The sequence below is a fragment of the Euleptes europaea genome, chromosome 3 (assembly GCF_029931775.1).
Source record: "Euleptes europaea isolate rEulEur1 chromosome 3, rEulEur1.hap1, whole genome shotgun sequence".
In the NCBI taxonomy this organism is placed as follows: domain Eukaryota; kingdom Metazoa; phylum Chordata; class Lepidosauria; order Squamata; family Sphaerodactylidae; genus Euleptes; species Euleptes europaea.
This window is the reverse complement of record NC_079314.1, coordinates 99,311,102-99,325,771: the sequence shown is the minus strand read 5'-3', so window position 1 is coordinate 99,325,771 and position 14,670 is coordinate 99,311,102. Positions and strand designations below refer to the sequence as shown.

General features: G+C 44.2%; 1 protein-coding gene across 2 annotated transcripts in view; it reads right to left on the bottom strand.

Annotated features, from left to right (window-relative positions):
- HIPK2 (homeodomain interacting protein kinase 2) overlaps positions 1–14,670 on the bottom strand; it is a 174,947-nt gene that overhangs the window by 37,893 nt on the left and 122,384 nt on the right. For both annotated transcript variants that reach the window (XM_056847106.1, XM_056847107.1), the window contains exons 3-6: positions 4,959–5,082; positions 3,539–3,658; positions 2,296–2,382; positions 1,290–1,474 (exon numbers count right to left, since the gene is read on the bottom strand). In XM_056847106.1, the coding sequence (XP_056703084.1) occupies positions 1,290–1,474; positions 2,296–2,382; positions 3,539–3,658; positions 4,959–5,082 (516 nt within the window). The remainder of the gene's footprint in view (positions 1–1,289; positions 1,475–2,295; positions 2,383–3,538; positions 3,659–4,958; positions 5,083–14,670) is intronic.

Below are 14,670 nucleotides of genomic sequence, written 5' to 3'. Positions count from 1 at the left end.
AGAAATTCAGGGAGTAGAGCAAGTGGATGAGTGGGGAAGCAGGAAGTGGAGAAATTAGGAGGAAGGATATTCCCCAGCCTCGCCTCCTGTTGGTCCTCGTCCTGTAAAACTAAACTGGCTTAATACCTTTCCCCAGGGAACACTGGAAACTGTACTTGGAAATTATGGTGGTGGGGTCAACTAGGATCCCAAATGGAGCATAACGGCATTATGGGTTGCCTTGCCCAGCTAGAGGCAGCTGATGATGGGAGGCAACACATGACTTGTATGTATCTTAAGCGAAGCGAAACATTTCAGAAGGCAGAGAGGGGCATAACGAAGCACCTGACAGTCATTTTCAACAGCAGCTGTGAGTTTTAAGTGACACATAGCTCCATCCACAGAAAGCCCACAACACAGATGACTCCATGACTTCCCCACCCAATTTCCTCCTTTGCCATCCATAGACAACCCACAACACAGATCACTCCATGACTTCCCTACCCGATTTCTTCCTTTGCCCACATGGCTGACAGCTCAGGGATAACGTCTTCTGACTTTTCACTTCACTAATCCACGCTCCTATCTGCTTTTCCCATATGTTGGGTAAAACTGAAATCCTGCTACCCACAGCAGCAGTGAACACTGAACCATTAAAGCACGTACTTCAGAGACAAGGCTCCCGAGCGATATTCCTGAATAAAGATTAAAGAAACAGGCTGCCTCTGGGTCAGGAACTGGCAAGTTCCTCCTGCAGCGCCGGGCAAAGTGTTTCAGTTTACATGAGCCTTGAACGTTCACATTCTGTGCCTTGGTTACAGGCTGTGCTCTATATACTGGTTTTAAGCCTCTGCTCTTGGTTCGGTTGCTTTGACGTTTTGAACTGCGTTTTGATGCTTTGTTGGGCAATGATCATTATGTGGAATTGTTTCTGACTGCTTTTTCCGGGCATTGTGTTTTTATTTTAATCCTTGATCTCCTGTTTGTTTTAATGCATTGGTTGGTGGTTATTATTATGAACTTGACCAAGTGGTCTCAAATGCCAAACGTTGGCAACAAAATGACATGGAACTGTTTCAAACGAAGGAAACAAAGGAAGACCCACTTATAAAAATATTCTCACTGTCAGAGCAACTCTCCTGGTCCCCCAGCTCTGTCTACTTTGTTTGCAATTCAAATGCCAAGTTTTGAGGCAGAAACGGAGATCAACCCAATGGTACATTCGGCAGTTAGCCAACCCCCATCTCCCCATCTCACAGATAACTCCGTTTCTAGAACCTTCCACACAAAGCAGAGAGAAAGAAGCGTACTGTGTGCTATGGGGGAAATCAAGCAGATGCGTCATGGTGACAAATGGGTGGTTGAGTGTTTCAATTGGCGTTATCCTCTTGTCTGCATCTATCGTCAACATCTTCTTTAACAGGTCTATGAACTCCCGCCGGTCTGCCTTTTCCACCAACATATCGCTTCCCTCCAAGTCTGATGTCATATTCACCTGAAGAGAAAAACTGGGTCAGCAGCGAGAACCATGTTTCTTTATACTAGTTCCATTCAACCACATGGGTTAACAGTCTGATCCAGCAAGACCTTTCTTACTTTATTATGTTCTTATGATACTCTCCATCTACTTTCCAGGCAACTTCAAGCACTAGAGTTATGATAAGATGCTAGAATGATCACAGGTCCCTGACATTTCTCAAAGTCAACTAGTCTCCAGCTGCAAATTGCCAAATAATGTACACAAGTGGGTAAAGTACTAGCCAAATTTCCCTTTTAAAGACGCGGGCATTAATTCTGTCTAAGTGTGGTGCAGTGGTTAAGAGCGGTGGTTTGGTACGGTGGAGTCTGATCTGGAGAACAGGGTTTGATTCCCCCACTCCTCCACATGAGCGGTGGAGGCTAATCTGGTGAACTGGATTTGTTTCCCCACTCCTACACACAAAGCCAGCTGGGTGGCCTTGGGCTAGTCACAGTTCGCTCCAAACTCTCTCAGCCCCACCTACCTCACAGGGTGTCTGTTGTGGGAAGGGAAAGAGAAGGTGATTGTAAGCCAATCACCTTTTGAGTCTCCCTTAAGTGGTAGAGAAAGTTGGCATATAAAAACCAACTTTTCTTCTTCTTCTTCTAATTAATATCTAATCAATCAATTAATGAATTCTGTCTAATGGGATAATTTTTTTTCAACTGTTTACTACCATTTCATTCCAACTTTTCTCCCAGGAGCTCAGGTCATTGTATGGGCTTCCACTGCATCTTCACAACCACACAAGGAGGTAGGCTATAAGCTGGCAACGGTTACCCCAACAACATCCTTACCTGTGCCATATCATCCAAACAATTGAAAATATACTTTCTTGCTTCCTTTGACTTGATCCCTGTCTCTGCTTCATGATCATCTGGTGTCTGTACAGAATCAAGGGGGGGGGGGGGGAAATGTTACCAGCAGCCACCTTGGTATCTACATAAATAAAGAAAACATTCATCGCTACTTCAGCTAAGCGCTTCAAAATCTGCTAACCCTTTAGGCCTAGCTCCAATGCTGCCTGTTTTGGCCTGTGTCATTCTTTCCAAGTCCATATGACATTGTCGAACCATGCCAGAGATTTTAGTTTTGTAGCAGTCAAAAAAGTGATACGCACATTATTTCATTGCTTGTAGTTAATATGAGAGAGCCAGTGTGGTGTAGTGGTTAAGAGCAGTGGACTCTTACAGCGCATTCCTGACCGGGATGCCTGCGCCAGGCTTAGGAGGCAATGCAGCAGCGCTGCCTCCTAAGGTTTCAGCCTGTCTGAAACTTCCCGGCGCCAAAAATTCGTGCAACCCTACAGGGTCGCTGTAAGTCAGCTGTGACTTGATGGCAAAATCACACAAAATGCCAGGACAGCGACTATTTCACTCTAGCTGGCCTCCCTGTCCTTCTCTTCCTTCCCTTTCCCTGTATTCCCTTCCTTTCTCATTCCTATTCCCTACCTCCTCTTGTTCTTTGTTGTTCTCCCATTACTAGCAGGGGCACCACTTGAATTTTTAATGTACCATTTGGAAATATTTTTAAATTCTGATTTTAAGATGTTAATGTATTTATTCAATTGTATGTATTGGTTGTTAGCCGCCTTGAGCCTTGGTTGGGAAAGGCAGGATAGAAGTCTAATCAATAATAATAATAAGATCCAACAGGGCTCTTCCTATGTTCAAGTCACAGGGCCAAACCTCGGCTTAGGACTAAACCTTGGTAAACTTCATCTTGAGCTATCCCATCCTGCATGTGGTGATGTCATGAAAGATGAAGAACGCAGAGAGGAACATCTTCTAGCAAGCAGGCTGGGAGGGAAGAATATCAGCATCATGAAGGCCCTTCCATGACTCCGATACCGATTTTAAGATGGTTGAGATTTGGAAGATGCTGCCCAAGTGAGCGCCAAAGCCACCCCTTCCAGCCCACAAAGCAACATACATGACGTTCTTATATTGTCCCATTCTCACCATTTCAATAAGCTCATCAGTAAGATTTCAACACTGCAAGATGCGGATGCCAACAAACAACGGGAGAAGACCTTCCTACCTTTAGCCTCCACAGAGGATACGGTGAGTCTGTATCCCTGTTGAAAAACCTCGTTGTCTTCGTCCCCGCACTTAACAGATACTCCGCTGGCAAGCCCTGGGTCTGTGAAATGTATCGGATCTGTAAAAGGAGGAGGATGTCAGTATTGATCCTGGAGGGATCTGTGAGAGGCATCCTTTGAGATGGGGAATAAGGCATTTCCAACCAAGGAACACAGGGAATAGAATGAGAGGGTGGACAGTTCTGCTCCCCTCAAAGGCTGAAAAGGCAAAGGCTTACATTTTAACAATCAGTAATATTTATTATGTATTATGTACCTATATAATTAGGTGTTACACAATCGCCTTTCCTTTTGCCGCCACAAACTCTGCGGCACCCCTCCATTAGCCTTTGAAGCTTATGAACATACATCACTTCATCCACAGATGATAAAAATAAAGGAAGTATGCTAAAGGTAAAAAAGGAGAGTGCGTGTGTGCCCCCAGGGTGTACTTTATTGGTAAAAGAGATTTTTACAATGTTGGCTTTGATCCCCAAACATTCATTTTAAGAGGACTTTGTTTGAGCAAGGTATTTTCAGTGTTGGGCCCGTCGTTTTTGAAAGCCAAAACTTCTTGGCCTTGATCTAGCACTAGTCCCGAGGAACGAGATGTGCTGGTCATTATAGATGGAGATGTACATCCCCAAGGGCAGGGGTGGAGAAGAATCCAGCCAGTTCAATGGGTCTCAGCAACATAACGGGGAGACAAGACCTGTTCACAAGTTACAGTGAACACACATTCAGTCTGTGTACACTTGATTTTTTTTTTAATTCATGTGTTCGGTAATGCTCATGTCGGGAAATCCCAACAGAATAGCCTCAGGGCAACCTTATTAAGAGTACTGAGAGCCAGTGTAGTGTAGTGGTTAAGAGTGTCAGATTAGCATCTGGAAGACCCCGGTTTGAATCCCCATTCGTGCCATGGAAGTGACCTTGGGCCCGTCACACTCTCTCAGCCTAACCTACCTCGCAGGGTGGTTGTTAGGATAAAACGGAGAAGAGGAGAATGATGTAATCTGCTTTGGGTCCCCATTGGGGAGAAAGGCAGGGTATAAATGAATTAAATGTTACATTTAATGCTACAATCAAGGCACGTACACCTCAAAGTGCGACTTAAACCCCATCTTTATCCAGCTACCAGTCCCCAGTTTCATTTGTAAAGTGAACATGCATCAGCTGTTTCTTACAAACAGGTCCACACACGTGAAAGCCGGTCGTGCAACAAGATGCATTGTTTATGTACTTCGCATTTCTAAGATGCTACAGAAGGATAATGAAAAAGTCATCTTGGCGGTCACCAAATAAGGCGGTTCCACATTAGCAAGCAAGAGCAAAGGGAAGAAGGTTAACGGAAGGGTTTCAGAAGATTGCAATATCAACCTGATCATATTCCGAAGCTCCCGGATATAAAGGCCAGCCCAAGAACAGTTCTGCAATGACACAACCCAGCGACCACATGTCAATTGCTTCGCAGAAAGGTAAACCGAGGATGATTTCAGGGGCTCTGCAAGAGAAGAGAAATCATAACCTGTTACAAAATGCAGCTGTTTGAATTAGGCAATAAAAGGAAAGGGGAGGAACCATTTTTGGATGTATTACTGTGCTGTTAGTATTTTTTTCAAAGCTGTATAGACACCTTTTTATGGGCAGATACTCAGTGGGTGACTGGAAAAGCTGCATCTGTTCACTTTTTCTCCATGTCACCGGCATGCAGGGAAAAACACTTGTTGATTTCCGCCTATTACACAGCTACTAACTTCAAGAATCTGTCCATTTTTGTTAAAGTAAGGGCATGCAACCTGCCCATTACTAAAATGCCAAGAAGATAGATCTTGGGAATCTCCCGTAAGGATAAAAGGTCAGGTCGGTCTGCCTGCAAGTCCATTCAAGACCTTGACAGATGGCAGGGGGGGGTTCTCCTTTCACACCAGGCTCCACTGAACCTTCATTTGCAATGAATATTTAACCATTCTCACACATACCCCAAAAGGCAAAATCCATTTAACGGCTGTTCAACATCTGCATTCATGCAAAGGATTCCTGTTATCTTTAATATTTTTGGCCAGTATAAGACACACAAAAGGACGTACATCTTCACCAAGTGCATAACGAACTTCTGGCATTCTTTGTTTACAGAATTACTATTTTACCCTTCTATTTAAAAATTGGCCTGACTTGGACTAGCCTGATCTTGTCAGATCTCAGAAGAAGAAGAGTTGGTTTTCATATGCTGACTTTCTCTACCACTTATGGAAGAATCAAACCGGCTTACAATCACCTTCCTTTCCCCTCCCCACAACAGACACCCTGTGAGGTAGGTGGGGCTGAGAGAGCTCTAACAGAGCTCTAAGAGAGCAGTGACTAGCCCAAGGTCACCCAGCTGGCTTCATGTGTAGGAATGGGGAATCAAACTCAGCTCTCCAGATTAGAGTCCACCGCACTTAACTACCACTCTTAACCACTACACCATGCTGGCTCTCCCTTCAAAGCACCAGGAGAAGGCGGACCAAGAGGCAGGGGGCCTTGAGCCTTTCTTGGCCAAAGTTCTCAAAAGGCACCACTATTTTATAATCTGTACACCTTATTTTTACTTGTAAGAATAGATTTTCAGCTTGGAATCTTGGGTGGCTTGATGTATATTTACAACCCCTATGGATAGGAGCAAGCCTCTTTGTGAACTGTCTGGAAAACATATCCTTCTGATGTAAAATAATCAATATGAACATCCTGTAACCATCCATTTGATCACGGTTCATATCTCAGAAGGGAATAGCGCAGGTTTCATGAACAGAAGATAGCATTAGCTTCAAAAGGAAATGCTCACTTTTTTTCTCTGCCTCTTTCTCCGTGTGTGGAGATTGCATCATGATACATACAAAGGGTTGTGCGTGTGTTTCCCCCACACACACACTACTGTGGAGTTATCGGCTCATCTGACAGCTTACTTGACCACACGTGCTGGCTTGGCCAATGTAAGCAGCTCACTCCATTGAAATACAACTAGCCCTAGAAGGACTTTCTCACCTAACCTATCAGTGCAACTACACAGCCGATCTCCTAGCCTAGTGTGTGGGGAAATACACAGACCATTTTACAGCTTGGTCCCCGGGTTTGATTTGTGCAAGTCTCTCCTTATCAGCCTTGCATACGGGGAAAAAAATATATACGCTAGATCTCTTTTATATTTGATCTTCTTTATATTAAGTATTCCTTACTTCCCCCTGGAATTGAACAACAGCAGGACTTGCGTCTTTGCGGCAGCTGTTTTGTCTTGGTATGGGAATGCAACCTCTCACGCCACCACGGAAAAAAAAGCAGGCGGGAGGCCTTCAACTCACTCTGCAATGCTCACTATTCCCCTGATGAGGAAAGCCCACTTCACCACTGGTTCGTGCCAGACAGAGGACTCTATGCCAATATTCTGCTTGCCTCTGGCAGAATATTTACTTTAGTGACCCTGCTCTGTGGCGGAGTAATTTCATTGTCCGGTGTTTCTGTCCGTGAAATTAATTACTACTCCAGCTCCCCAGCTCCCTTGCCCACACATCGCAGGACATTAAAAAAAAAAAAAACTGCCAGAGAGCTTTCATTCCCACTGTTTGGGCTTCTCCTGAATATCAAATCTGCTTTCCAACACTATTGGAGACCTGCAGTGTCCCACTTATATGGCTAGGGTTGCCAACCTCCAGGTGGTGGCAGAAGATCTCCTGCTATGACAACTGATCTCCAGCCGATAGAGATCAGTTCGCCTGGAGAAAATGGCCGCTTTGGCAATTGGACTCTATGGCATTGAAGACCCTCCCCTCTCAAACCCCGCCCTCCTTAGGCTCCTCCCCAAAACCTCCCGCTGATGGCGAAGAGGGACCTGGCAACCCTATACATGACAATCAATTGGGTGGCCTCAGTTCTTAACCAGGTAGGTATAAGTCTCTTTTTACCAATAATCCACACAAACCACACACAACTAGAACTGACCCCCTTCTAGGAAAACATGCAGTAAACAAAAGATCGAGGTTCTCTTCAAAGGCAACCAATGCCTTAATAGACAAGAATCCCGATTTGGGAAAGAGCACACAACTTTGGTTCTTGTAGGTTATCCGGGCTGTGTAACCGTGGTCTTGGAATTTTCTTTCCTGACGTTTCGCCAGCAGCTGTGGCAGGCATCTTCAGAGGAGTAACACTGAAGGACAGTGTCTCTCAGTGTCAAGGGTGTAGGAAGAGTAATATATAGTCAGAAAGGGGTTGGGTTTGAGCTGAGTATTGTCCTGCAAAAGTATTGTCCTGTAAGTATCAAGATAATGTGCTAATGAGGGTATGGTATGTTAATATGGAACCATTGTATCCTGAAGTGATCTGTTAATGTGTGTAATCCAAAACTAATCTGTATGGCTATTGTTGAATGTTGTCTTTGTCTGGAGGTTTTTCAGGGCAGGAAGCCAAGCCTTATTCATTCTTAAACTCTCCTCTTTTCTGTTAAAGTTGTGCTGATGTTTATGAATTTCAATGGCTTCTCTGTGCAATCTGACAAAATAGTTGGTAGAATTGTCCAGTCTTTCAGTGTCTTGGAATAAGACCCTGTGTCCTGTTTCTGTCAGTCCATGTTCAGCCACTGCTGATTTCTCAGGTTGGCCAAGTCTGCAGTATCTTTCATGTTCTTTTATCCTTGTTTGTATGCTGCGTTTTGTGGTCCCGATGTAAACTTCTCCACAGCTGCAAGGTATACGATATACTCCTGCAGAGGTGAGGGGGTCTCTTTTGTCTTTTGCTGATCGTAGCATTTGTTGTATTTTCTTGGTGGGTTTAAACACTGTTTGTAGGTTATGTTTTTTCAAAAGTTTCTCCATCCTATCAGTGACTCCTTTAATAAATGGCAAGAAAACCTTTCCTATGGGAGACTGTTTTTCTTGAGTTTTCTGATTTTTGTTTGGTTCAATGGCCCTTCTGATTTCATTCTTGGAGTAGCCGTTTGCTAGCAGTGCGTGATTTAGATGGTTAGTTTCTTCCTTGAGAAACTGTGGTTCACAGATCCGTCTTGCACGGTCCATTAATGTTTTGATTATTCCTCTTTTCTGTCGGGGGTGGTGGTTGGAGTTTTTGTGTAAGTAGCGATCTGTGTGAGTTGGTTTCCGGTAGACCTTGTGACCTAACTGAAGGTTTGATTTACGGATGACAAGGGTATCAAGAAATGGGAGTTTACCCTCAATTTCCTTTTCCATGGTAAACTGAATGTTTGGATGGATATTATTAAGATGGTTTAGAAAGTCCATTAATTTTTCTTCACCATGGCTCCAAATGGTAAATGTATCATCTACGAACCTGAACCAGACTGTAGGTTTGTAAGGTGCTGATTCTAATGCTGTCTTTTCAAAATATTCCATGTAAAAGTTTGCTATTACTGGACTGAGTGGACTTCCCATAGCTACTCCATCAATCTGTTCATAAAAATCTTGATCCCATAGGAAATAACTTGTTGTCAATTCTACCAACTATTGTTGTCAATTCTACCAACTATTTTGTCAGATTGCACAGAGAAGCCATTGAAATTCATAAACATCAGCACAACTTTAACAGAAAAGAGGAGAGTTTAAGAATGAATAAGGCTTGGCTTCCTGCCCTGAAAAACCTCCAGACAAAGACAACATTCAACAATAGCCATACAGATTAGTTTTGGATTACACACATTAACAGATCACTTCAGGATACAATGGTTCCATATTAACATACCATACCCTCATTAGCACATTATCTTGATACTTACAGGACAATACTTTTGCAGGACAATACTCAGCTCAAACCCAACCCCTTTCTGACTATATATTACTCTTCCTACACCCTTGACACTGAGAGACACTGTCCTTCAGTGTTACTACTCTGAAGATGGCTGCCACAGTTGCTGGCGAAACGTCAGGAAAGAAAATTCCAAGACCACGGTTACACAGCCCGGATAACCTACAAGAACCAATGAACTCTGACCGTGAAAGCCTTCGACAATATTTAGCACACAACTTTGTTGCCAATCAGAATTGTTAAAATCCACTGGTACCTTCAAAACGGTACTGCGTTTAGCCTGGAGATTTGGGGATGAGCCTGGGGAAGGCATAGCTTGAGGAAGGATGGGATCTCAGTAGGAGACAATGCCATAGAGCCCACCTTCCAAAGCAGCCGCTTTATCCAGGGGAACTGATCTTTGTTGTCTGGAGATCAGTTGTAATTCTGGGAGATCTCTAGGCCCCACCGGGAGGTTGGCAACCGTAGCTGAGTGGCTGAAGAGTCTCTCCTCCTCCCAACTTTAGGGCATTTGGCTTCCGGTAGCCCTTTCCTTAATCCACAGCTTTTATTAAAATCTTGGGAATTTCTGTGTACTTTCTCTTTCCAGCCCTGAAGCTTGCAGCTCTTCTGACTCATGCATATTTGAAATATAATGGCCCCAAATTCTTTTTTTAACGTTAGAAACAAGACAGCAAGTAAGAAGTACAAATGTATTATGTCTGTCAACTCCTAAGATTACTCAGTTCATACATCCAAGGGCTCATTTATACGTCTAACAGTAACAATTTCTGAACATTGTACTATAAATTCAACACGCTCACTAAATTGTAGCCTAACATCTGCCGTCTTTATGAAAGTTATATACCAATTATGTTAATTGCATGTCACTAAAATATGCAAATTAGTGGTGTCTCTTTGGCTCAAAATGTGTTCATGATGGGACCTTCTATACCGTATAAGTTGCCCATCCCTGACCCATAATCCATTCACAGCCAACATGTCATGGTAACTCGGTTTTATCTCAGCTTTGAAAATGGCATTTTGTCTTGACACTTTCCTGGTTCAGCCATTTGACCCATTTTCCAGGGGCTTGGGATTTTGTAGGTCATGCAAAGTTGAGTCACAGCTGCTAAGCCTGAAGAGTGAAATATTTAATATGAAGAATCGCTCCCTCTCCTGATTCTGCACTCTCATATAGCCCACCTTTTCTTGCAGAGACTCAAGTAAGATTAGAACCAAGAGACACCTCCTTTCAAAGGACCACTTATAAATTACCATCTTTGCACAGCCAGCATAGTTGCTCTCAGACACAATGTAGTTTAGAGGCTAAAAGAACTGTATTTGGATAGCAGAAACTCTCCTCGACACATAACTACACATTACATTTGCCTCACATCCTCCTCAGATCCTGGTGATCAGACATGCGCTCAAATCCCACTGAGCCAATTTGTATTGTGAATGGAGTGCAGAGGGAGAAGACACTTAAGCTCCTTCCTCTGCCATTTTCCCCACTTGAAAAGGCTCTGGGTAGTGACGCACTTGTGGCCATATTGAGGAAACCACGTGTGTCCACGGGCTGCCCATTTTGGCCCTTGAAAATGGCGGCGGGGGGATAGGACCACACCATGGTCTCCAGCAGGATCACACCCCATGTAAAGTTGCCAGACAGCTGGTTCCGGCAGGCAACTGCCCACCAATCCACCCAGCTGCAAGGAGCAGCAATCACTTGGGGTTGACGTAATCGCGTCGCGAGTGGGATCACATGATTGCACCCAAAATGGCAAAGAAGAGGAATAGGGAGAAGATTTTAAGTAGAATCAAACTGGCTTATAATCACCTTCCCTTCCGCTTCCCACAACAGGCACCTTGTGAGGTAGGTGGGGCGGAGAGAGCTCTCAGAGAACTGTGACTAGCCCAAGGTCACCCAGCAGGCTTCATGTGCAGGAGTGGGGAAACCAACCCAGTTCACCAGATTAGGGTCCGCCACTTATGTGGAGTAGTGGGGAATCAATCCCGGTTCTCCAGATTAGCATCAACTGCTCTTAACCACTACACCATGCTGGCTCTCTTACTGACAACCAGCGTCTTCTTTTCAAGCATTCCAGGCTTTCCCCAACAATCTTCCGGAGTCACGAATGGCTGTTAAAGTTGAAATCATATTCCCACAAGTCACTTTACTGTCTTTTAATTTCCTTTGTTTTTTTGGTGTTTTTTTTTAAAGAATTCAGAAGACTTCAATTAACTGAAATGAATGAAGTCAGACAACATTCAGGAGCCGGTTTCAGTTACGCAGACTAAATATAATGTGCAGCAACTATATCTTCACCAATGACACAGTAACTGCTGGCCCTCTGGTCCCATAACTCAAATGTTAGGTAATTGTGGGTGTAAAAGAGAGGTGAGGGGCAAATTTAGCTGCATTTTCCCAAGCACAGGAGCTGTTATTTCTGTCTTCTTAAAACAGAGGGCAGGTTACCCAGCAGTTACTTTTGGCCTTGATAAGTATAATTTACTGAGTCGTTTCTGGAGCCTGTAATTACTACAGAGTATTTAATAGCAAATAAGCCACGGAAGCTGTGATTGAGAATCCCACCTTGGCCCTTCTGTGCGTGACACCTGCCATTAAGGCTATCGTAGTAGCCAAAGAAAAAAATACTCACTTTCTGTGAAAACCAGCTCCAAGGCATTATCACATTCTCCCAAAGGAAGGCTAGCTTGGTGGTTATGGCACTCATCTAACTGAGGATCTGGGCAGACAACCCTCGCCTAATTGTGGTCTGTTTTTCCTCGCATTTTAAAGAGGACTGAGCCAAACCGGGGGCTCCTTTTGGGGACGGCGCCACCCGAAAGGGGGCCTCCCGTTTTGAAGATCTGCCCGACAGGCAACTGAACAGGGATTGCGCGCTTCCTCCGCAGCGCCGCGCGTGCTATCTGATCCTCTCCCTGGGACTCCACATATTATGCCGGGGCATGCCTCTCTAAAAGTAGCTGCTGAAGTTCTGCCTTTCTCTCGGGAAACAACCTTGCCAAGACAGCAAGGTCTTGATATCACTGAAAATGGCCTTTAGAAAAACAAAAATCAATGATCTTTTGTAGAAAACTTTGTCATAGCCCCCCCCCAAACAATCTATTCTGCAAGAAAAGAAAAAATGGACTCCAGGAATATTTGGCTCAGCCATACCGTTGCCATCTCCAGGTTGGGAAATTCCTGGAGATTTGGGGGTGGAGCCTGGAGAGGGCAGCATTTGAAAAGGGGAGGGACCTCAGTGACCTCCAGGAGGATGGCAACCCCATCTGAGCATTTATAAACAACAGGGAAGGTTTGGCTGAGAGCAGAATGTTCAATCGTAACCCAAAATGGTTTGGAAACCGTGATTTGCATTAACCGTGGTAAGATGTGATGTCCGCATCAAGCCAACCATGGTTAGGCAAAAGTCTGGTAATATCATTTATTAGCACCAGGGGTCCCCAACGTGCTGCCTGGGAGCACCATCGTGCCCACTGACACCTTTTCTGGTGCCTGCCAAGTGTTTTTAGGAAGTGGATGGGGCCAGATAGGGCTTTTGCCCAGCAAGGCTTCTAAATGACTATTGTAGATTTGACTGGCTGTGGAGATTTTTTAAAATGCTGCTTTGGCAGCAGCTGCCTCCACAGCACAAGGATCTACACTGCGTGACTGAAGTTAAGCTGGGGCAATCGTTTTATGGCTGGCTTCGCCTCCTGCAGCAGCCATTTTGTTGCGGCGCCTACTACGCTGTGCCAGAATTGCAAATATGCCTGCAGGCTCAAAAAAGTTGGGGACCTCTGAACTAAACTATCACAAAAGAAGCCATTGAGTTCTTCAGAACTTTTCATTAAGCTATATGCTCAATATGCACCCCCCCAAAAAAAAACCTGGGGTGGGGGAGAATATAATCATTCAGGACATGGTGAAATAGTCTCTATGTCTGCAGTTTCAAGTGCCCTAAAACAGAATACAGGATGCGCTGAGGACAGATTTCAGGCAGCATCGGGCTGCTCGATACAAAGATGTACTGTAAAAGGTCACGCTCCCTTTGAAAATATAGGGTTGGGTTAAGGTTGCCAACTCTTTCCTAGGAAACACCTAGAGATTTGGGGGCAGTGCCTGTGGAGGGGAGGATTTGTGGAAGGATTTCACCTAGAATCTATGGTATACCATAGAGATTGCCCCCCAAAGCTGCCATTTTCTCCAGAGCAACTGATCTCTGTAGTTTGATCAGCTGTAATTCTGAGAGAACTCCTGGCCTCACCTTGAGCTAACTGAGAAGATACTTCCAAATGCATGAGACCAGGCAGTCACACCCCCGATTAATCTAGCAAGCCCACAAGTGAACCACAGCAGTATAACTGCCTATTTTATTCCCTGCAACACATCCAAATGTGTGTGTGTGTTAAGTGCTGTCAAGTCGCTTCCAACTCATGGTGACCCTATGAATGAAAGTCCTCCAAAATGTCCTATCTTTGACAGCCTTGCTCAGATCTTGCAAATTGAAGGCTGTGGCTTCCTTTATTGAGTCAATCCATCTCTTGTTGGGTCTTCCTCTTTTCCTGCTGCCCTCAACTTTTCCTAGCATGACTGTCTTTTCCAGTGACTCTTGTCGTCTCATGATGTGACCAAAATACGATAGCCTCAGTTTAGTCATTTTAGCTTCTAGGGTCAGTTCAGGCTTGGTTTGATCTATAACCCACTGATTTGTTTTTTTGGCAGTCCACGGTATGTGTAACACTCTCCTCCAACACCACATTTCAAAGGAATCTATTTTCTTCCTATCAGCTTTCTTCACTGTCCAGCTTTCACACCCATACATAGTAATAGGGAATACGATGGCATGAATTAATCTAGTCTTGGTGGCCAGTGACACATCCTTACACTTCAAAATCTTTTCTAGCTCCTTCATGGCTGCCCTTCCCAGTCTCAATCTCCTTCTGATTTCTTGGCTGCAGTCTCCCTTTTGGTTGATGGTGGAGCCAAGGAATAGAAAGTCTTGAACAATTTCAATTTCCTCATTGTCAACCTTAAAGATGAGTAATTCCCCAATAGTCATTACTTTTGTCTTCTTGATGTTCAGCTGTAGTCCTGCTTTGGCACTTTCTCTTTTAACTTTCAGCAGTAGTCGTTTCAAATCTTCACTATTTTCTGCCAATAATGTGGTGTCATCAGCATATCTCAAATTATTAATGTTTCTCCCTCCAATTTTCACTCCACCTTCATCTAAATCTAATCCAGCTTTCCTAATTATATGTTCTGCATATAGATTGAAGAGACAGGGAGATAAAATACATCCTTGTCTGACACCTTTGC